Below are 22,951 nucleotides of genomic sequence, written 5' to 3' on the forward strand. Positions count from 1 at the left end.
GATATAGAAAAGTAGGCATAAGACAGTGACTATGGAGCAGCGCTGCTCCTCTGTATCAGTGTATCTTTCTGCTGAAGCTACAAGTATTTACTGAGTATACTTGTCTCTGGGGCAACGGGATCCTTGGTAGGAGGGTTATACACACTCCCACCCTGCTCTTGAGACATTTAATATCCAGTTGATGTTTTGAGACATTTGGGCTTCCCTGGTGCTCACATGATAAAGAATCTGCCTGCAATGCAGGAGACCCAGGTTCGATCCCTGGGCTGGGAAGATAGCCTGGAGAAGGGAATGGCTACCCACTCCAGTATTCTCGCCTAGAGAATCACATGGACAGGGGAGCCTGGTGTGCTACAGTCTATGTGGTCACAAAGTGTCAGACAAGACTAAGTGGCTAACACTTTCACTTTCGCTTCACCCAAGAAAATAAAACATGAAATCATGCAAATAATACCAAACAAAATGCAGAAGATATTATATGCTTCAAATGCAATAGTTTCCATTGCAATGATCAAGCAAAACTTCATAGACAAAGTAGGTCTTGAATTGGGCCTTGAGGATGAGAAGTTTTTCTTGAGGTTTCTATGAAGGAAATAGACATTTCAGGGCATTAAGGAGGAGAAGAAACCAGTGTGAGCGGCCCCACAGGGTGGGAATCCACTCATAGAGGGTAAGAGCCAGACTTGGCTGGAGCTGCAGTGAAGGTTAAAGTGATTAAGGGAGAACCGATAGAACAGGGCTACACATAAATACCTTGCAGGCCAGGTTAGTTGGTTTGGATTTTATCCTCTGGGTAATGAGATGTCATTAAAGGATTTTGAGCAGGAGTGGGATGACTAGTGATGCCTGGGAAAGAACTGCATGGGGGCAGCTTACAGGGCTTTACCTGAAGTGAGAAAGGCCTGAGCAGTGTGGGCATTGTGGCAGCTGCTGGAGATAATGAGACTTTCCTGGGGAAGAGCTGGCAGGACAGGGTCTTCCCTGGGTGACTGGATGAATAATAATAGTAGCCAGGAGAGAGGACCAGTTTTGGGGTGAAAGAAGGTAAGTCAGATTTGGGGCACGTTCCACTGGCTGAAGATACCCCCTTTGACAGCGAGAAAGGTAGAACCAGAGCTCGGGAGGAAAACTGGGGCTGCAAATGTGGATTTGAAAGATGCTGGGGGTGGAAGTGATGATTAGCTCCATTCTATTTAGGTGTAGGACCGGATGGTCATATTTTCTAAGATCATTTCAGTTGTATCTTCACACAAGCTAATCTTGTGCTGTGGGCACAAAGCCACACCATTGCTGAATAATTTGAAGCCCCATCCCTGATCCCCACCTCAAACCCTTGTCACCATTAATGCTACTTAAAAAACCACTTAAGGCTGGAGACACTTAACTGATTAATCCCTCAGATTAAGCCAGTGGAGCAGCACCTACTGCCTCCTGACCTCCTCTACCCCATGCCTGGATCTGCTTCCCAGCCGCCTCTCCCGGGATCTGTCTTAGTATCCACTCTCATCACATTCCCAGTCCTATGGGCTGAAACACAGCTAACTTCTTTTTCTTTTGCCTTTGAAGTATAAGATCATCCCCACTCCGGGTACCCACCCCCTGCTGGTCTTGGTGAACCCCAAGAGTGGAGGGAGACAAGGAGAAAGGTATGTTCTCTTCTTTTTTGAGATGGAGAGGCTAGAACAACTTCATGTGGGTCCTTTCTTCCCCTCAGCCACAACCGAGTGGGCTATGGAGGTGGCAGACCTGTGGTCCAGTCCCAGCCCTACCGCACATCACTTGATGACCTGGTGCAAGTGACTGAACGTCCCTGTGCCTTGGTTTCATCCTCCGTAAAATGGAGATAATAATCATTTCTTCTCCCTTGGGGGTTTTGCGAGTATTAAGATAGACATAGACTTATCCTAGGGATTGTCACATGGGCCATTATTCTGTTTCCCAGAATCAGGCTAAGTTCTGAGATGCCTGTTAAGTTCCCCGGGCTTTCAAGTCTTTTGTTGACTTAAGAGACATGGCAGAGGCACCTGGTTGAGACTTCTCGGCCTATTCCACTCTGAGAAAGCAGGGCACCCATCTCATCAGTGAAGGAAGTGCCCAGTCTGAAGAGAGTGACGGATGGGCAGAGCAGCTCTGCCTCCCTGTGTTCAGCTCTGAGGCAATGAATGACACGGTGATCTGGAATCCATGTTTTAAAAAATAATAAGCAGATCTTAAACAAGAATTATGAGGCCCCACCCCCAACCCCAATCCTAGGGGCTGAGCACCCTTTCTGAACTGACCTAATCAGCCTCAAGCTGAAGCCTTGAAACCAAGCCTAGATGTGGCTACTGCCCCCAGTGCTCCTCTGCCCCAGCGCCACCTCCTGCAAGTCCTCCTGACCCCAGGACTTGGGGGACCTTTGTCTAGTCCACAAAGAGCAGAATCATACTGCCTAGAACATGCAGAACATTTGGGAGAAGTTCTCCGTGAAGGAGAAGGCCTCAGGAGAATGGAAGTTCTGTTCTCTGGGTTGCTCTGCACTGTCCTCTGTGCAAGGCGTACTACTCCTGGGGTTGGAGACTAGAATCTTTGATGGTGGGGAGACTTTGAACCAGGGTGAGGGCCTGGGTGAGGCCAGCTGGACCTGGGAGTTCAGGGTCTGCAGGACCTGTGTGCAGTCTTCCCCACCTTGGGTTTAAAGAGACCCACGTTCCCACCATCACTGGGCTGGAGAGGTACTTACCCTCCTATGACTTCTCACAATGACATTCCCCTTCTCTGTCTTGGTCTCTCTCTCTCTCTCTCTCTTTCTTTTTTTTCCATAGAATTCTTCGGAAATTCCACTATCTGCTCAACCCCAAACAAGTTTTCAACCTGGACAATGGGGGGCCTACTCCAGGGTATGGAGACACAATCTTTACTTCTTATTTCTCCCCCGCCCCCTGTAATCTCTAAAGAGGATAGCTTTCTGAATGGTTTGGTTTTTTAAAAAATCTCTTTCATCCATAGACTTGTCCTTCCTACCAATTCACTCGTTTTCTCTTCTTTTTCTTCGTTATCTACTCTTACTTCCTCCTGGAGATACTCAGGAACACCCGTTACAGCTGACTCTGGGAAGCAGCCTACTCTACTTTATCCCAGAAAAAGCTATTGATTTTGTAAGAGGGAAAAATTGCAAATGTCATTTGTGGGATTGACAAGAAGGGCAGGCTGGTAAATTAACTTATTCGCAAGGCTGTATTAGCTGGCATCTTCATACTGAATCATCAGGGAGAAAAAAGGAGTTTTCTTAGCACTGTCAGTATTTCAGAAATCTATACAGCTGACTCAGAGTTCCACAGCATGTTCTGTTGTCGAGGCATTTTAGGATCAAGACAATTAGTCAATGAAATCACATTTTTTCCTGAATCATCCAGTTTAGAGGTGGTTCGGTGCACCCCTTCCCCACCCCCACCGGCCCTTCTCCTGTCATTTGCCTATTGGCTGTTTCCCTGTGTTGAGGAGATGGGGAGCAACAAAAGGAGGTGAGGCAGCCCCCCGTGCAGCTCTCCCCAGGGTCTGTGGGAGGAGCCATGACATGATGGGCGCTATAATCAGAGGCTCCTCCAGCACTGGGGCTGGAAGGTCCCCGAAGACTGTGACCTTCCTACCAGCCGGAGCCAGGGCACCAGAGACACTGGCCAGCCCAAGGCCACCTCAGTGCCAGTCCTCAGCTCTGTGCCTCCCGGGCTGGGGTTTCCAGCACCCAGACTTGCATCGCTGTGCTTGGCTCACCAAGACCTTAAGAGGGTCTGGGTGAGGACTCTAAAAAGGGACTCTGAGACCCTCCCTGGTGGTCCCAGTGGTTAGGACTTTGTACCTCCACTGCAAGGGGTGTGGGTTCAATCCCTGGTGAGGAAACTAAGATCCCAAATCTCATGCAGCATAGCCACAAATTTTTTTAAGTATTTTTCATTTTTAAAAATAAGTAAGAAGAGACTGTCTTCAGCTGTTTGACACACAGCTATTATTTATGGCAGTGATGATACAAGACCCCTGAAGGGGAAAGAAACATGAGTGCAAATTCAGCACCTCTGCCGTGACTTACCTATAAAATTAATTTCAAAATAAAGCCCACCTGTGCTGCTGCACGTGCCATCACGGCCCCCGTGATAGCCGATGACTGCTCCATCTGTGACTTGTGACTGGGCAGCAGCCCACAGATGCCTTTACCAGCCTGCTCTCTTCTAGGGCATTTTGATACTTGAAGACAGACAGTACTGTCCCTTAACCGCATCCATCCTAAATTGGTTTTGCCCAGGATGACAAGCCTGGTGGCTGCTTCTGGGGCCACTGTGCCCTGAGTATCTCTCTCTGCTGTATGTGTCAGCCTGTAATCAGAGAGGCTGTCTAGCTGAAGGGAGCCTACATTCAGAATCCAGTTCTATAAGAGAAAGAGTTCTACAAGAGAAAGGCGGGGAGGAGATGTTAATTTGCCCACACTTGCATTGGCAGAAGACCCCAGGGGTCTCCTCAGATCACCAAGCAGGGCAAAGAGGAAATCCTGGGCTTCAGCTTCTCAAGCCCCACCCCGAGGCCTCCCCAGATCCTGTCTGTGCTATAGCAGAGGTTCTTAACCTTTTTTGCACCAGGAACCCATTTGGCAGTCTTATGGAGCCTATGGACCCCTTCTTAATATTAAGATAATATTTTTAATGTATAAAATGAAATATATAGAAATACCCAGGGAAACTTTATTGAAAAAACAGTTACTAAAGGTTAGACAACAAATCTGTGACAGGAAAGCACACATGATTTATTAAGACGTTACATAGCAAGTTCCAGAGGCGGGTCTAATAGCTACTGTAAATTAAAACAGTAATGAGCAGAAGTGATAATAGAAAATGCCTGCCACAACTGTAGTAAAACATTGAAATACCTGTCATTTCGGCTGCTTAACAAAGTCACAGGTATTGTTGAAGGAAATGCTAATTTTCAGTTAGAGTTTAGGGAAGATAATAGTGTAACTTTTTTTTCAAGTTCAAGGCCCTCTGGATTCTACACACAGACCCCTTAGATATATACCCCAGGTTAACAGCCCTGCTTTACAGGATTAAGGTCCCTGAGGGGAGATGGTGCTCACTCCACTTAGGTCTGGGGTGGGATGAAGATTCAGCTAGTTTGGTGCATCTCAGAAGCTGTGAGGACAGAGTAGGTGAGAGCCAGAAAGGAGTCAGATGTTGGGGGTTAATTGTATTGGCGCCCAAATAAGCAAACTGTGGATTCCTATGTATAAATCATAGACAGTTTCTAGAAAACCATTTTCTGTGTTGAATATTGAGTCAGAATCTCCTTAGACAAAGATGGCACCATGGGGTTCGTACTCAATGGCATTGCTTAGTACGTTCTGGTCTCAGAACACTAAGTGACCCTTTCAACCCCAAAAGGAGTCAAGGTCATAATATGCTTCCAGGGAAGGGAGCAGGGTGTTGGGGTGGGGTGGGGGGACTTTGCCTCAAAGAGTGTCAAAGTTCAGCCTGTAAACAAAACCATTTTGGCCTTTCTACTTCCCAGACTTAACTTTTTCCGTGATACTCCAGACTTCCGTGTTTTGGCCTGTGGAGGTGATGGGACAGTTGGCTGGATTTTGGATTGCATTGGTAAGAACGGGCTGGAAGGACCTTTGTAGTTGATTTACAACAAGTGTATTTAAAGTTGTGCATGTGAGTGCTAAGTTGCGTCAGTCGTGTCTCTTTGCGACCCCATGGACTATAGCCCTCCAGGCTCTTCTGTCCATGGGATTTTCCAGGCAAGAATATTGGAGTGGGTTGCCATGCCCTCCTCCAAGGGATCTTGCTGACCCAGGGATGGAACCCACATCTCCTGCTTTGGCAGTCGGGTTCTTTACCACTAGCACCACCTGGGAAGCCCATATTTAAAGTCAGAGGAAGGTAATAAAACAGAGAAATGGAACCATGCCTTGTTTATCTTTGTTTCTACTCTTGGACCAATGCTTCACTAAATACCTACTTCGGGTGGACAAAAGAAAGCAAACACAATGGAAGGATTCCCACATGTACAGATGTTAACAGCTTAGTCTCAGGCCTTGCTTCAAAAATATCTGTCATGGGCAGGATTTGGGCAGTTGCAGGACAGGCCAGATGGGGAGACTGAGGGGAAGGCAGCAGGCCTGGGACTCCAGGCAGGTCCAGGGTGCTGGATCACGGCAAGGGAACTAAGGATAGATGCATAGTGCAGGGCAAGCCACCTTGAGATGAACGCCTAGAGCCCAGAGCCCACAAAGCACATCTAGAAAGCTCAGATCAGTTCAAGCAAAGAAAAGCTGCGATGGGGTATGTCCAATATGCTTTGATCAAAAGGGTGATGGGGATGGTGGGGAGGGGCCAGGCTGGGAATCAGGAGGCCTGCCTGGATTTGTGGGTCCTTGGACACAGCACCACCAGTAAATGATGGAGAATGACTCTGAGATTCTGGGACGAGGGATACATTCAAGATCTAACCCTGGAGAGCCCAGATAAACACTGAGATATAGAACATAAACTCAGGAAAGCAACCAAGGGAATTGCTGAGATGGTCCAGAGCACTGAGCCTGGGCTGCTTGGCTGTCTTCATCCTTTGGTCCCCAGATCCTCCTGTGTACCCCCAGGTGCTCAGCTCTCATGGAAGCCCTGGCGATGCATCAGTTCAAAAAGGACACCATCTCACCCTCATGGAGCTTCCTTCTAGAGGGAAGAGACAGGCAGTAAACAAAGAAATAACTGAAATATACAGTGTGACAGAAGGTGATTAAAAAAGAGAGAGAGAGAACAGCAGAAAATGGGCAAAGGGAGCTCAGCAGTGGGGGTGGAGTTGCAAACTAAGACGGTGGTTTTGAAGGCCCTGAGGAGCAGATGACGTTTGCATGGAGACCTGGAAGAGGAGAGCTTCGCAGATGCCCAAGGAAAGAGTAGTTCAGCCAGAAGGAACAGCAGATACAAAGGCCCTGAGGCAGGAGCAGGAGAAGGCCAGTGAGGAGGTTGCAGAGCATGCCCAGGATGGAGTCTGTGAGGCGAGAGGGGCCAGAGATAGAGCAGAGACGAAGCAGGGCCAAGTCACTAGGACATAGGCGACGTGATACGGAATGCGGCTGTCATACCGTAAGGGTCCCAAGATGCTAGATTCTTTTGAGCAAGGCAGGGGCACAACAGATTACAGAAACTGAAAAGGGTGGGAGCTGGGAGACCAGTTAGGAGGCTCCTGCAGAGATCCAAGGAGGGGACCTGGGCCATGAACCACAGTAGAGACAGAGGAGGTAGTGTGGAGGAGTCAGGGTCTGGATAGCTTTGGAAGATGGAGCCCACAGGATTTGCTGACTTCCCGTGGGAGACAACCACTTCCTCTGGGACGAGGGGAGTGGAGGATGGGCCAGGATAGACCCTGGACAGGGTGGAGAAGGCTGGGCCCCCAGGGGTCATAAGCAAACCACCTGGGTTGGGACATGCATCCCCCACACCCGCCACATCTGCTCCCTCACAGGCACTCTGGTTTCCATGGACACAGCCCTGCCAAGCAGCCACCCACGGTCTCTTGTCACCCAGGGCTCTGGAGTTGTTTGTGGGAGGAGGGAGGCATCCTATGGGAGCCAGGGAAGAAAAAGCTGATCAGCAGAGGGTGGATGGCTGCAGTGCTAGGAGCTGCTTGTAGGGTTCCCTCTCCATCGGGAAGGAGAAAGTAGGGTTTGCGGACAAGCTTTATAAAATTCATCTGCAGAGGACACAGGTGATATATGCTGCCCAGAGCAGAAAGAGCCTGTGAGGTGATCTGTTTTTTCACAGGTTAAAAAAAAGAGATTAAAAAACAAGAGTGAAAGGAATAACTGGACAGTATTCATTCATTCATCCATTCAGGAGACTGAGGCCCTTGTTCAGTGCTCTCTGCCACCCCATTTCAGCTCTGTCTCTGATCTGTTCTCATGCAATAGCCAGAGTGGTCCTTCCTGAATGTCGGCGGGGTTTTGATGTGTGTGAAGCACGTCAGTGGCTTCCCAGGACTCTTAGATAACGATAAAACCAATGCTTCAGGGGCCCAAAGTGGTACCTAGCAGCTGCCCACCCTTCCAGCCTCGTTTCCTACCCCCTTCCTCCCCCTCAAACACTCAATCCCTTTCCGACCCTTGAAGACACCAGTGTCCCTTCCACCACAGGGCCTGTCCGTTCCGCTCCCCTGGCCTTTGCTCGGTCGGCTTCTACTTCAGACCTCGGCCTTCCTTGGGGAAGCCTTCCCTGATCACTCATTACAGGACCACAGTCCCCTCCTTCCCAGCATGCATTTGAAATTATGCGCCAATTACCTCATTAATAGCTCTCTCTCCCTCTCAATGGCAGGCACTGTGGGAGCCAGAACCATGTCTTTTTTTTTTTTTTTTTTTTTCCTGCTGTTAGAGCTAGAGCACCTAACACAGCATCTAGGCCTCCAGTAAAGGTGTGGAGATGCTCCGGCAAATGAGACACAGGGCACCCAGCAAGGCCACAGCACATCTGGGAACAAAAAAGTAGTCATTCACAAAGATAGTGTGAATGAGACCATCCCTGGCACTAGAGAAGCACTCTGGAGAGCCACGAGGTCCAGACTAGGCCAACCAGGAAGGGCCTCTCCATTGAACCGCATGTTGACTTGGTGAGTGGGAAGCAGGATGTGAGAAGGATGAGGCTAGAGAGTAAGGCAGAGCTGAGAAGGGCCTTGCTGCCAGGCTAAGGGGTGATGGGAGTCATGGCAGAAGGCAAAGCAGTGAGCTAGGGTGATCAGGCTTGTGGTTCAAGGATTGCCTGCCCGGGTGGCCCTGTGGAGAACATACCAGGGGGTGAAACTGGAGGTGAAGAGGGCAGAGAGGGGCCGCTGCAGCAGCAGCAGTGGGAAGGACTCATGCTGTGTCAGAACTCAGCCATCACCAAGGGAGGGAGAGGAGAGAGTGGTTGGAAAGCTATGGAGACAGCATGTAGAAATTGATGTGTGAACAGATGTGTGGTGAGGGAGAAGGAAAAATCTAGAATTATATCCAGGTGTCTAGCCTCAGGACTGTGAGGATGGTTGATATGCCACAAAGGGAGCCACAGAAGAAGGGGCAGACTTAAGCAAACAAGGGTCTTCCAGGCAAAGGAAGAGTCCCAGCAAAGGCCGGAGGCGTAAATGCATTGTTCTGGGAAATGGGAAAGTCCACCAACTTACTCCATCTCAACCCTCCTGGCAGTAACCTCAGCCCTGAGTCTTCCCTCAGCGATTTCCGGCATGAGTGTGACAACCTGGGCGGGGGAGGTGGGGGGTGGCGCGGTCACCAGTTCTGCTGGGGCAGCCCTGGCATGAATTTCATGCAGGATGATGATTCTTGCATTGCCCCCTACTCAATCCCCCGCCGTGCTCCCCAGTCACATCACCCTCATCCTTCCCTGGCATCAGATGCTCTGAGCTTTATATAAGTGATATCCCCTGGAGCCCAGTGGGTGTCTGGCCTCCTTCAGCTTTCCCAGCTCAGTCAACATGCTGCTGTAGATATGCAGTCAGATGAAAACATACACGTTATGCTATGCTTTCTCTAATGGTTTGGCCTGATGCTCCAGCACAACCATCGTGGGAGATAGGATCAGGACTCTGTGTGTTTACAAGTCTGGGAAGTGGTGGAAGTGGCAAACTGTTCTCTAGGTGCCAGATAACATCTCAGGGTTTGGCTTGTTAGACACAATGTTATTTTTAAGCTTTTGAACCTGAATGACTTGAGGTGAGGCATCTTCAGTTTCCGATGCCTCAGACCCACCTGTTTTACTATTTATGCAGCTGCTTAGGCTCTGAAGAAAGGAGGAGTACAGACGTGGAGGGGCAGAAATCTGGGATTGGATGCTGGCTGTAGAATGGCTTTCCCTCCATGAACCTCCATTTCTTCATCCACGTGAATGATAATATCTTGCAGGGTCTGTCTAAGGGATAAGTGGGATAAATGCTTGTTATCATTGAAGATTAAAACTATGCAAACCAATGTTTTTGAGGTGTACCACTGTCACCCCTTGGAAAGAATTAGGATGAAATAAGGATGAACCAGGTGTAAGTTACTGGGAGACAGATTTAGCTCAGTATGAAGGCTCCTTTGCAGTGGTTAGCTACTGCAGATGGAAGAGATGGCTTTAAGGAACTAGTGAGTTCCCCAACAGAAGTATTCAGGCAAAGAATGCCATAGAGGCTTTCAAGCATTAGATAAGGGGTAGCTGAACAACTTAAACCTTCTGTAATCATGTGGCATATGGTTCTCTCTTCCTCTTCATGGGTTACAGATAAGGCCAACTTTGCAAAGCATCCACCTGTGGCTGTCCTGCCTCTTGGAACAGGAAATGACCTGGCCCGCTGTCTCCGCTGGGGAGGAGGTGAGTCTGCATGGGAGGGGCCCTATCCTAGGGACAAGCACCCCAGTCTACAGGGAGGCTCTGCAGAGCTAGGCTGAGCTCCCCTCTTAAGGATTACATTCCATGGAGAAATACCTCTGGGATTGTGTCTAATCCATGCCTTTTCCCTGATGCCAAGGCCTGTGTCTGCCCTTCACAAGATTTACTATCAGCCTGAAACTCTCAACTTTGAACCTTTCTCCCTCAGTGTGTGTGCTGTGTGCTAAGTCACTTCAGTCGTGGCCAACTCTGTGCGACCCCACAAACTGTAGCCCGCTAGGCTCCTCTATCCATGGGATTCTCCAGGCAAGAATACTGGAGTGGGTTGCCATGCCCTTCTCCAGGGGATCTCCCTGACCCAGGGCTCCTTCACTGCAGGCAGATTCTTTACCACTGAGCCACTGGGGAAGCTCCGTCTCCTTCTGCAGAACAAGTCAATTCCTTTGTCTCCTCTCCAGGATTCATCCCAGTCAGGGCTCACATAGGAATTTTTCTGCCTGAAATTCCCCCTCTCCAAATTACTGACCTTCTTCTGAACCGAGACTCAGAATGTAGACTGAAAAGTCCAATTAACCAGTTACAAGGGGCATTTCAGATCATCCCAGGGCCAGGGCCTCTCATTCTGAAATTCCCCTAAGGGGGACCTCAGAGTAGTAACCAGCATATAGGGCAATGGGCAGGGGCTAAAAACTCTGCAAACTGCAATAGCCCCCACGGAGCTGAGCACGCTTCAGAGAGTGGAGAGGTTCAGGGCAGCACTTGAAGTGGACAGATCAGGGTGGCAGGCAGAATTGGGATGAGACTCCAGATGGCTGATCAATTCTGGGAGTGATCCAAGACCAGGCCCGTAGCGGTCAGTGTGCCTGCTTGGAGGGCGGGGTCAGAGCAAGCAGAAGCTAGCCCTAGAAGGCAGCTGGCAGGCATGGGAAGAGCTGCCAGGGTCCTCAGCCACACACTGGGCTTGGGAAAGACCCTCTACTCAAGAGGGACAGTGGACTGTGGCCTCAGACTCTGGGCATCTAGGCAGCAGAGCGAGGCACCAATTTCCTGCAGCTCTGTGCTCCCAGTTAGCATCAAGGCCCTCAGCTACCTCATTACTTTCATTGCTATCTCATGATGCATCCCCTGAGGTGCTGACCAGATGCCTGACAACTTGAAAATGCTCTTCAAGCTTGTCCCAGAGGTAAGCAGGAACATGGAAGTGTTGTTTGAAAGAAAAGTCTCTCTCTCCCACTAACTTCTTACTTACAGTTCACTTGCTACATTGGTTTTCCATTGCTACTATGTACAAACAAGGGCTTCCCTGGTGGCTCAGTGGTTAAGAATCTGCATGCCAACGCAGGAGACACAGAGAGGAGGGTTTGACTTCTGGGTGGGGCAGATCCCAGGAGTCCATCCCAGAAGGAAATGGCAATCCACTCCAGTATTCTTGCTTGGGAAATCCCATGGACAGCAGAGCCTGGAGGGCTACAGTCCATGGGGTTGCAAAGCATCAGACGTGACTTAGCCACTAAACAACCACAAACTATGTAACAGCTAATAATTATAAACATAGAGGCTTAAAATATCCTTGTATCCTCTGTAGGTCAGAGGTCCCAGAACAGCGACTTCCCTGGTGGTCCAGTGGCTAAGACTCTGCACTCTCAATGTGGAGGGCTTGGTATCAATCCCTGGTCAGGGAACAAGATCCCATGTACTACAGTTAAGACCCAGTGCACCCAAATAAATGCTTTAAGAAAAAAAATTCTAGAACAATGTGACTAGGCCTCAGCAGATAGAATCAGGGCACTGAACAGGCTGTGCTCCTCTCCGAAGACACTAAGGGAAGAATTTCCTTCTAAAACTCTTTCAGGTTGTTGGCTGAATTCCATTCTTTGTAGATCTGAGGTCTCTGTCTCTTTGCTGGTGGTCAGCTGGGATTCACTCTCATATCCTAGAGGCCTTCCTCGTTCCTTGTGTGATGGATCGCTCCATCTTCAAAGCTGGCAAAAGAAACTCTCCCTCAGTTCCAATCCCTCTGAAGCTTCGGACCTGTTTCTTAAGGAAGAGCCCAGTCTTTCTAAAGACTCACCTGATTAGGTCAGATCCACTTAGGATAATTTTGCTTTCTTAAGGTCAGCTGTGCCATATAATATACCAAATCACAACTGACTAGCCCATCTTATCCACAGGTCCTGGGGTTTGCTAGGTATATAATCCCTCAAGGGCAAGAAATGTGGGGACCATCCTAAAATTCTGCCTACAGCATTGTTGTTCCACATCATGACACAGTCCTGGAACAGATCCCTAGTTCTCCCATGTGCAGCTTCCCAACCATCCAGCACACTGATTCCCCAGGGCTCGCTTCAGCTACACAGGCCTACCCATCTTTGGCCAGCACCCGGCCCTACCCCTGCTATTCTGGCTTCCAGATTGCCCCGGCTTCTTTCTAATTACTCCAGATTGTCCTCTCCTTCCCTGTGGCCCAGGGAACCTGAGTGACTCTGGCCTGGACACACTGGGAGTGTCCAAGGGGTGCCCCCCCCCACAGCTGCATGCGCAGCAACCAAGCCTTTCTGCTCTGGGGCAAATGCAGTACTGCACTCTGCAGGTTATGAAGGGGGCAGCCTGACAAAAATCCTGAAGGACATCGAGCAGAGCCCCTTGGTGATGCTGGACCGCTGGCATCTGGAAGTCATCCCCAGAGAGGAGGTGGATAATGGAGACCAGGTCCCATACAACATCATGAACAACTATTTCTCCATCGGTGTGGTGAGTTGGCCAGGAATGGCTTTTTGCATGGAAGAGAAGTGCCCCGGTGGGCAGGAAGGTTTCTAGTCTTTCACGGTCCACTCTGGGTCCCTGCTCTTTATTTGTCCCAGCTTCCCCCTGCCTCAACTTGGGTCCAGGCATCCTCGCATCCAGCCTGGATGTGGACATCCTTACTGCACCCAGTCCTGTCCTTGTTTATGCAGGAAGTTCCTGCCCCTGTCATTTTACCTAACACAAGAAAAAAACAGCACATTTTTCAAAAGACCTATTACTCCTTGGATAATTTGAAATAGTTAAGGAAAAGCAACACCAAAAAATAACCAAGGATGAGGTCAGGAGGAGATTCTCAGGTGAGCTTCCAGAGATGGAAATGCTGATGCTCCAGGGAAGATGTTGTGGTCTTAAGCTGGCTCCCTGGATTAGTTCTCAGAATTCTCTCCTCCTCCCAACCCCACTCCCCACACTCCAAGTGCACCTACGCCTCTGGGGCATCTCCTCCTCACTGACCCCTTAGGCTGAGCTCTGTGTTACCCCTAAGCTCCTCTGTGGTCACCTCTGCCTTAGACTAAAGGGTTTGTTTCCATGTGCCTGACTTAGCCCCCTTGCAATGCACACACGTACGCATAAATACATACATATACATGTACATACACACGTACATACAAACACACACACTATAAGGACAGCAGCACATTCCTCTTTCTCCCCCAGCTCCCATCACATGTAGCACAGCTAAGTTAGTTTGTTTTGCTAAACTCAGCTTCTGGTCCAAAGTGCATAGGTTGGACATTGCTTCCCAAATTGTTGGAGACATGACTGAGGGGAAAAGGTGTCAGTCTTTTCCATAAATAGATCTGGGGGTTGGGAGGAAGGTGAAACATAGACATTAGCATTTATTGAGCACCTGCTGGGTGTTCCCCACTGTGCTAGACTTTATTCTAGTCCTCACAGCAATCCTGCAGGTATTATCATCCCCACCATCTGCATGTTACAGAGGAGATTTAGGGACACAGAACGTGGAAGTGTTGGAACTGGGGCACACACACTGTGCCTCACTCTGAAACCAGGCCCTTTTCTCTGCTGTCTTGGGAACTTTGCTGCCCAGTTTCAAATGCACATGAATCTCTCCAGACCAAGACTGTGACCCTCTCAATCATCACCTATGCCTCTTTTGCAAATGTTGGTGGTTTTTAAAAAAGGAGAGAAAAGGAGAAATGATAGGTAGTCTGAGGGAAGAACAGGGTTAAGGACAGGGTTTTTTGTTTTCTTAATAAGAAAACTAAAAGGAGAGCCATGGAAGCAAAAAGGAAGAATAATAATCCTTTATATTTATGGGATTTAAAACTTACCATATTTACAGATATTTTCTTGGTTCTTATGGTTACAGTGGAGGGCAGTATTCCCTCCATTTGGTGAGTGAGGAAATAGAGGATCAGAGTAAGGGATTTGCTTTCATTCTCTGACTCCCAGTCCCCAACTCTTTTTCTGTTAACTAAAACAAAAGAGAGAGGCATTGCTCAACCCGTGAATGGGCTCTGAAAGGATAGAGGTGCTGGTGAGAATATTCGGGGTCTCAGCTGCCCTGATCTGGTTGATCTCCTCAGCTCCCCTGCACCCTCCTCAGTAGGGGGAGATACCTTTGCCTAGGACCTACCAGCTCATCCTCCTGTGTCGTAGACAGAAGAGACCCCCTCCTTCTTCTTTTTGACTCAAAAGCTCCTCCCTTGGAGCCACCTGCTCAGGCTCCACTTCATACGAGGGGAACATGCAGCCTTCAGCTCCTGCAAATGAGACTTGGCTGACAAGTCTGGTGTTGGAGGCCAGGGGGATTCTGGAGCATGCAGCTTCCCTCCATTACAGTATGACTGAAACACATGTCGTTTTTCCTGTAGTAACCAGAGAATAACTTGCTGACATGTAGCGAGTACCTAATGCACACCAGGCACAGTGTCTCTTCTGGAGGGTATAGCCTTTCCCCTTTTGCATTTTGCAAGAAGGAACTGTAGCTTAGACAGATAGTGACCTGCCCAAGCCGGGAATCCCTAGTGTCCATAGCCCACCTTGCTGTGGACCCTGAGCCAGGCAGATCTTGCACAGGCCGTCATCTCCATGCTGCCAAATGCAGCAGCATTAGAGGGGCATCCTCAGAATTTACAGTGTGATGGCTCACCCATACCCTACCTGTACCCTTGGTCAGAAATGCAGATTCCACCCACAGGACAGATCCTCATTCATATTCTGAATCAGCTGGTCTGGGCAAGTCTAGAAATGTGCACTTTTAATAAGCCCCTGAGATCATTTTAATGCAGACGGTCCCGATCAAGTCCTCAGTGGGTGAAGACAACCCGTTAGAACCGAGAAGGATGGTCAGAGGAAGTGGTTCTTCACAGGAACAGAAACCAGATCTGAAGTAGATACAGGAGAGGAAAGACAGAAAGGAGGGGAAACCAGCAGCTGCGGGCCATGGGCCAGAAGTGAAAGCCAATCCACACGACTGGGTGATCTGCCTGGGAGCTCCTAGAGGGCAGGTTACAGGTGATCTGCCTGGGAGCTCCTAGAGGGCAGGTTACGTCCTTGGCCGCCTGCAGAGTCCTCAACCCCAAGTCTTCTCTTCTCACGCCCAGCTCTGGCTGTCAAAAACAACAGTATTCCCAAGGCCTCCCTGTCCATCTCTACAAAGCGCCATATGCAAAAAAATGACGTTCACTTAGTACTGCTGACCAAATGGACAATCACGCCAAAAAGGAAGAGACAACCTTCCCTCAGCTAGATAACCAAGCCACAATCCCACGAGCCAAGACTGAGCGTGCTTTTAATATATTCTTACAAATAAGAAGGAAGTGAGTGGGGGGATGGGCAGGAGGGAGGGAAACAAGGACAAATACAAACTAACCGCCCCCCAAGGAAAAGCATAGGAATAAGATTCTCCATTTCCCTCAGCGGTCAAGATATTTATCTACCCGGGCTGACCTACAGTAATCCAATCCGCTCATCTTTCAAGTGAAGAAGAACTTAAAATCTTCCTCATGGTTTTTTTGCATATACCTTTAGCTTGTCCATGTTTAATATTTTATTGCAAATCAGAGAAGAAGCAGGCTTGTTTTTCTCTCACTGGTGTAACCTTAGCCTTCTCTCAATAAAATGCTTGCAGGGTTTGTGTGCTCACTCTTTAAAAGCTGGAAAGGGAAATTCTTGAGAAAACAAGTAGCCAACATGTAACCCTAAGAGAATCTGGGGCTGACATTTGCAGAAGCTCTTGCTCCCTATTTGACTTCCCAAACTCTGTAAGAGGAGAAACAGTATGTAAACCAACCCCCTGGCTTTACTTCCTTAAGACGATTAGAGTCAGACTCCTTTGGCAAAGAGAGTACTGCAAAGTCTTCGCCTCTTCTGAAGGACCTGGAATATCTGATATCAAATGTCCGCTGCTCTGCATTTATAAGGGAGGTGACAATGACCCCCGCTGAGCTGTCCCTGGGCGGTAGCGAATTCACTCTGATGAGTTCACACACTCCCGTTTGTGCCAACACAGCCCACTCATAGATGGAGGGGTAGCGAGGGCAGGGTCTCCTGGCCTATGTAGAGAGGGATGTGGGCCTCGTTGCCTCTACATTCCCATCCACCACAGACTCCCCAGCTCCCCGCCAGTGAAGAGCTAAGACCCTTGACCTTCTCACTCCCTCCATCTGATAACATCCATTGGCAGGAGATTTTTCAACCCAGGCACTCAGGACACTACTTCCTCTGACTTCTCTGGCCTCTTCATCCCTGCTCTTTATTTTTGGATTTGCAGACATGTCAGGATGGCCAGGTATCAATGACAGGAAGTTTGGAACTGAAAAATCATTCCTGGGGTATGTGTAATTCTGAACACTGAAAAGGCTCTGCTTTCACTGAGCCTTAACAGGATGGGTGAACAGCTAATCCCTTGAGTCAATGAAATCTATTTCTGATGCGAGGGGAACCCAGGGGCCAAGGACGGGCCACAGCCCATCACACTAACTCACGCACCATTTTTCACCTCATATTCTGTACTTACTAGACTTCGCCAGCTAAGTTTCCGCAATGGCAAACCCATTAAGGAATTTATCAGAAAGTCATCATTTCCCTGCAAACTTTTCAGTTCCTTCAGCCACAGGTTCTTATCTGTCACCTATGAGAATCAAGAAGTTACAGGAACAATGGGACTAACTGAGAGGTGTCTTGGACAAGGGGTCTACACTCTTTGTCCTTCGCCAATCAGCCATAATTCTTCAGAACAATCCAAATACCAAATAATCTGTTTTATTGTCTCCTTTCTGTTTTTTTTACCCTCCATAAGTTGCCAAAGTGACTTAGACCTACATTGTCCAATATGGTAGCCATTAGCCACATGTGGCTATTGTATACTTGACATGGGGCTACTCTAAGTTGAGAGATGTAAAATGCACACCAAATTTCAAAAATGTAGTATGAAAGAATTTTCAATATCTCAATTTTTATATTAACTAATATTGTAGCAATAATATTCATTGAAATATATTATTATTATTAAAATTAACTCCATTTGTTCCTTTTCAGTTTTTTAATGTGGTTACAAAAATTCTTTTATTTCTATTGGACAGGACTGGCCTAGACATCCAAATAGCTCAGGGTCCAAATGATTACCACTTATATGTGGAAGGGGCACAAAATTCTTTTGTCCAACTCTGCACTTGGGAGTTTTAGTTCAGGAAGGAGTAGACATATGTCCACACTGCTTTTTATCTCCTTTTTACCCCACACTTCATAGAAGGAACCCCAGAGAATGAGGCCATCAGAAATGAGTGTGCGGCATGTCCATGAGTGTGCAATCCCACCTCCACCCCAGCCTTCCAAATGGAAGACTCATTTTGCTGCGAGTGTTACAGGGAAGGTTTGGAACCACTATAGCACTGGTTTCTAAAATTTAAATGAACTCACCTCTGAATGTAAGTACAGCCAGCTTAATGCCTGGCACAGAGAAGCCCGGCAGAGGGTGGAGATGAATCTTGCCTCTCTTCTTAATCCCCAGGTAGAGAAACACGGTTAGTCTTTACCAGCATTGCCTTTCCAAACCTGAACAACAGTGGACCTGCTCAACTCCCTCTTACCACTTTGTGTATTTATCACGGGGTCACACTGTCAAATTCAGAACCACATGCTTAGCTAGTAATATTGCAAAGCCTGGTCTTTGTAAAAAGAAACTTTGCAAAACCTAGTTATAAAAAAAAACCAAGGATAATGGGAATGACACAGAGGGCAGGGACCTATGCACATATCCTAGGGAATTAAAAAGCGAGGAGCCAGTCACAGCAGCATTGGGGGTGGAGGAGAGTGAAGTACAAATCGTGCCAGGCAACATGTGATTGCTTTTTTCTTTTCTTTCTTTTTCTTCTTCTGGGTTTTTTTTTTCCCCCTGACAGAAGAAAATCAGTGCTTCAAAGGAACACAAGTAGACGGAATGTTTCTTGAATTCTAGAGAAGCATTTGACAGATGTCACATGAATCTTATTCAGCAAGCTCACAAAACTTGCTTAGGAGGGAGGTGGGCGCACTCTGAGGGCAGGAAACACTCCTGCCTGGAGAAGCTGTGCAGGCTGGATCCACCAAGAGGACAGAGACCAGCCCCCCACCACCCTCCTCTGATGTTGCCCCTCTCCTCCCATTGTCCACAGGGGTGCTTCAATTTCAACTCCTGATGTATCTTAAGTAAATAATGAATCAGTCACTGGAGTTTAAATGTTAAATTCCCAAGACATTGTTTCAGCAGAGTGTTAGCCAACCATAAAATAAACCCATATCCTTGACTTGCCCTGTCTGCCTTTCAACAGGGGGCTGCTCACTGGGTTTACTCTTCTGCCAAGTAAAAATATTACGAAAGTTCCCCTTTGGCCCCTATCTTTCTTCTGGATTTTCTATCCCCACCCTTAGCCCGTATTCTTTACTCACCACTCACAGCACATGCTAAAAAAAAAAGAAAGAAAGTTGCTTCATTGAACTATACCTTCTGATGTTTAACATTTTTTTCCAGAAAATTTGTAGAATTTCCGTATCAAGAAATGAAATTGATATAGCTAAAAACTCACTGTATGGACTTCAAGATTTCTTTTAGTTACACATTCCAATAAATGAGTTTCTGTATCTCTTCCCTGCACAAATCTGAATCAGCTTCCTTGTTCTGTCACCAACCCACCCCCACCCCAACCCCTCCTGCCCCCAGCTCAATTAGCCTGTTTATTTCTAAAACCCGCCACCTGCAGCTGACATGCTGGCAGGAGGCCTGAGCGGTGAAGAGGCTTTTACACATTCTTCTGCTGGAAAAGGAGACCAGTACCAAGAGCAGAGGACCAAATCTGAGGAGGAAAGATGAGTTCAGTTTTAGGTCTGAAGGTCAGGGTTGGTTCTCCAGCGATACATTGTAGAGACAGCAGCAGCTACATGCTAGTAACAACTAAGACACCTGGATATAGCCCATGGCAGGGAATGCAGGCTGCAGAATGGATTCAAGGCTGAGAGGTTCTGCCCTGAGCATGGAGAGCCCGGAAGCATGGTGACATGAGAGCCACCCTAACTGAGGAGCAGGTGGCCAAAGTAGAGCAAAGGAATGTGGTAACAATAGGATAGCAAAGTATCCATAGCAAGTGGTAATGAGGCTCTTACTGACCTTGGGGAGAGTCGTTTCCATGGAGTAATCACCAGGCAAAAGCCAGAAGTTTAAATATATTTTTAATTATCTGCTAAGCCTGTTATCCAATATATTAAATATATTATCTGCTAAGCCTGTTATCCAATGCTACCAATTCTGTCTACTGATATGGATGACTAAGAGTTAATATATAACAGCCTCTACCAACATCAGTTTTCTGGTTTCGACCATGTATAGTTACATAAGATGTTATCATTGGGGGGAGCTGGGTGAAAGGGCCACAGGCACTCTCTGTACTATTTTTGCAACTACTTATGAGTCTTAAAATATTCCAGAATACAAAGTATTTCTTTAAAGAGTGAATAGGGTGAGGCATTTCCAAACACATTCAGCCCCATGTGGGCTTCTGCATTCTCACTGCTCACAGACTCAGACACACTCCCTCTCCCCCAAAGGGCAGCATCATCCCCTTAGCTCACCCTGAGCTAGAAAGGGTAGAGAGTGAACATTAGGAGGAGTCGTCTGGCATCAGCTCTAAAGGCATGAGGGCCCTCGCCCCTAACCTTGGACCTGGTGTCCAGCCTCTGCAGGGGGCCTCCCTGGTCTCCCCCTGACATCTGGGAAGTTCAATGAAAGTGTGTGTCCCTTCCCTTCCTTCCACATTGCACAGGGTCAGGACCACTAACCAGGAATCTGCTTTCTGTCCCTTTCCCTTTCAGGATGCTTCCATTGCACACAGGTTCCACGTGATGAGAGAGAAACACCCTGAAAAATTCAACAGCAGGTAAGAGGGCCCTGCGCGGGTAGCCGGGACTGCACTGCCTGAGTGCCTGCCTGCCTGCCCCACCCACGCGGCCGAGGGTCCCAGGCCTCCACCTCCAAAATGTTCTCAGCTCCGCGGCCCAGGGCTTTCCTGCCACGTTGCCGGAAGGAGGGCTTCCATTTCCGAGAAGAAAACAATGTCAGAAACCCACCATGGTCTGGCAGCCCGTTCCCTGCCAGGGGGTGATGTTGCAGTGGGAGGGCCTGGGGCCAGGAGGGAGGGTGTGGTGTTCCGCCTTGGGGAGTAGGGGTCTGAGCTTGGCTAACTTGGATTCCCCCTCTGGGGTACGGTCGCTTTCTCAATACCTACAGCGCCCCCATCCTGAGCCCCTCGATTCCCCGGGGGAGGAGCAGGCACAGGGCAGAGGCCTCGGCTTCCCTTCCTCACAAAGGGGCGCGGTGGCTGCTCTGGCCTTGGCTGAGGGGCCGAGATGGCGGCACTTCCCTCTCCCCTGCCGGCAGAGGGCAGCAGAGAGCGGCCCTGCTGAGGCCGGGAGCCCACCAGAACCCAGCCTCAGCCCGCGCGCACCTTGTGAAGGCCGAAAGCTTGGTCCAAAAATGGAATAGAAAAAAGGAAACCAGATCATTTGCAGAGTCATACCATTCTGCAGGCGGGTCCATAGAACTACCCCTGGGATGGTTCAATTACCTTTCTCCCTTCTTTTTCTCTTCTTGGTGGTTAATTTGCATCCTTTCTCTTTTCTTATGTTTGGACCCTCAAGCAAGTGGGGAGGAGAGTGGGTATTGATTTGGGCTCAGATTGAGTCTAAGGAACTTTATTTAGCCCACCAAGCAGAAGTCCAGTGTTACCCACACACCTTCATTTAAACCCATACACTTCCTCAGAGATCCATCATTTTCATTCCTCTTCTTTCCCCTGACCCCTTGCCTGGGAGTTTAACCAAGATTACGGAAATCTTTTTAGGGATCAGAAACTCAACATAATGAAGCCACTTCGACTTCAGGAAGAGTGATCTGTGGGATCTAATAGTAGCTGAGCTAACCTTATTAGAATGTATTTTCTCTCTCAAACACACCAAGTCAACTCACAAAATACTAATATGTATATTTTCAACTCCTGTTCCTACAATAGTCACAAACTTACAAATCAACTGATGCTTTTCTTGTGAACTTTTTCCCACTAATATATACACACGCACAAAAAATCACTTTTTAAAAAATACTCCTCCTCTTCCAGCCATTCCAGACTTTTAAGGTCCCCTTTTTACACAGATACCATTATGCATACTCATGCACACATGTTTCTTAAGATGCCAAATGTTTGTGAAATCTGCGGGGTTCTGTTCATTCATTCATTTGTTCAGTGAATCTATCTTTTGAACACAGCACCAGGCACTGCTGTATAGGTGTTTTGGATAGCTGTGTGTAGGAGGCTCACAGTCCGGGGATGGAGGACTAGAATGCAGAGGTGCATAGTGATTTGTTTTAGGTGATATGAATCCACAAAGCAGGGGCATGGAATTTGATGTGGAGGGTCTTCCAACTAGAGAGCTGCCTGGGCCAAGACACAAAACAAGTTAAGTATTGCTTTTCAGGTTGACAGGAAAAAGAAGGGCAACCCAAGGAGAAGGAACCAAATGTACAAAAACATCCATATGAGCAGTGGAAAACAGCCTGCCTGGGGGAAAGCAAGCTCTTCGGTGTGGTCTGTTGGGTGGTCTCCTTTCATGGAAAGAAGCAAAGCCTCTGTAGACAGCAAGGAAGCAGAAGGCGGGAAGGATTTCTCCATTATCCAAAAATCAATAGACAGGTGAACATATGACATAAAAAGCAATCATCAGTTATCCACATGATCAGGTATAGTTAGAAAGATACCTCTGTCAGGAGAAAGTTGTGGCTGTGCATTTCAGCGCAGAGTATGAACAATCTCACTGGTCTGAATGAACGTTTTTCCTCCCCACTTCCCAGTTTCTATCGGCAAGACTCTCCTTTGCAGTGAGGTGTGCACCTCACCCTTCACCTGGTTGAGGTCAAGGGTAGTGCGATCATCTAGGAAGACAATCCTGGAGATTTGCATATAAGTCCATGTGCCTTCTAATAAGTGCAAACATAGTGGCTTCAAGGTAGACCCTATTTCACAAGGTCTCAGAACACTTCCTGTTAAAAACTTGAGTCCATGCTGCTTCTACCCTGCCTGCTTACTCCTATTGAAAATGTCCAGGAATGCCCAATTTGTCCATGGAGAGGCAGACGAGCAGCCATTTTTTCCAGGCTTCCTTATTTAGCTTTGGAGATGGTTTTAAATAGGCAGGTGGTTGTTGCCATGGTTACCCCATTACACCAGCGGCTAAATTTAGGGAGGGCCACAAGGGATAGGAAGAAAGCT

General features: G+C 48.1%; 1 protein-coding gene across 1 annotated transcript in view; it reads left to right on the plus strand.

Moving 5' to 3' along the window:
• Positions 1–22,951, plus strand: part of DGKG (diacylglycerol kinase gamma) — a 159,475-nt gene that overhangs the window by 45,662 nt on the left and 90,862 nt on the right. Inside the window, exons 14-19 of the mRNA XM_018050170.1 lie at positions 1,567–1,646; positions 2,805–2,879; positions 5,533–5,618; positions 10,278–10,367; positions 12,976–13,136; positions 20,502–20,566. Coding sequence (XP_017905659.1) covers positions 1,567–1,646; positions 2,805–2,879; positions 5,533–5,618; positions 10,278–10,367; positions 12,976–13,136; positions 20,502–20,566 — 557 coding nt within the window. The remainder of the gene's footprint in view (positions 1–1,566; positions 1,647–2,804; positions 2,880–5,532; positions 5,619–10,277; positions 10,368–12,975; positions 13,137–20,501; positions 20,567–22,951) is intronic.

The sequence above is a fragment of the Capra hircus genome, chromosome 1 (assembly GCF_001704415.2).
Source record: "Capra hircus breed San Clemente chromosome 1, ASM170441v1, whole genome shotgun sequence".
In the NCBI taxonomy this organism is placed as follows: Eukaryota; Metazoa; Chordata; class Mammalia; order Artiodactyla; family Bovidae; genus Capra; species Capra hircus.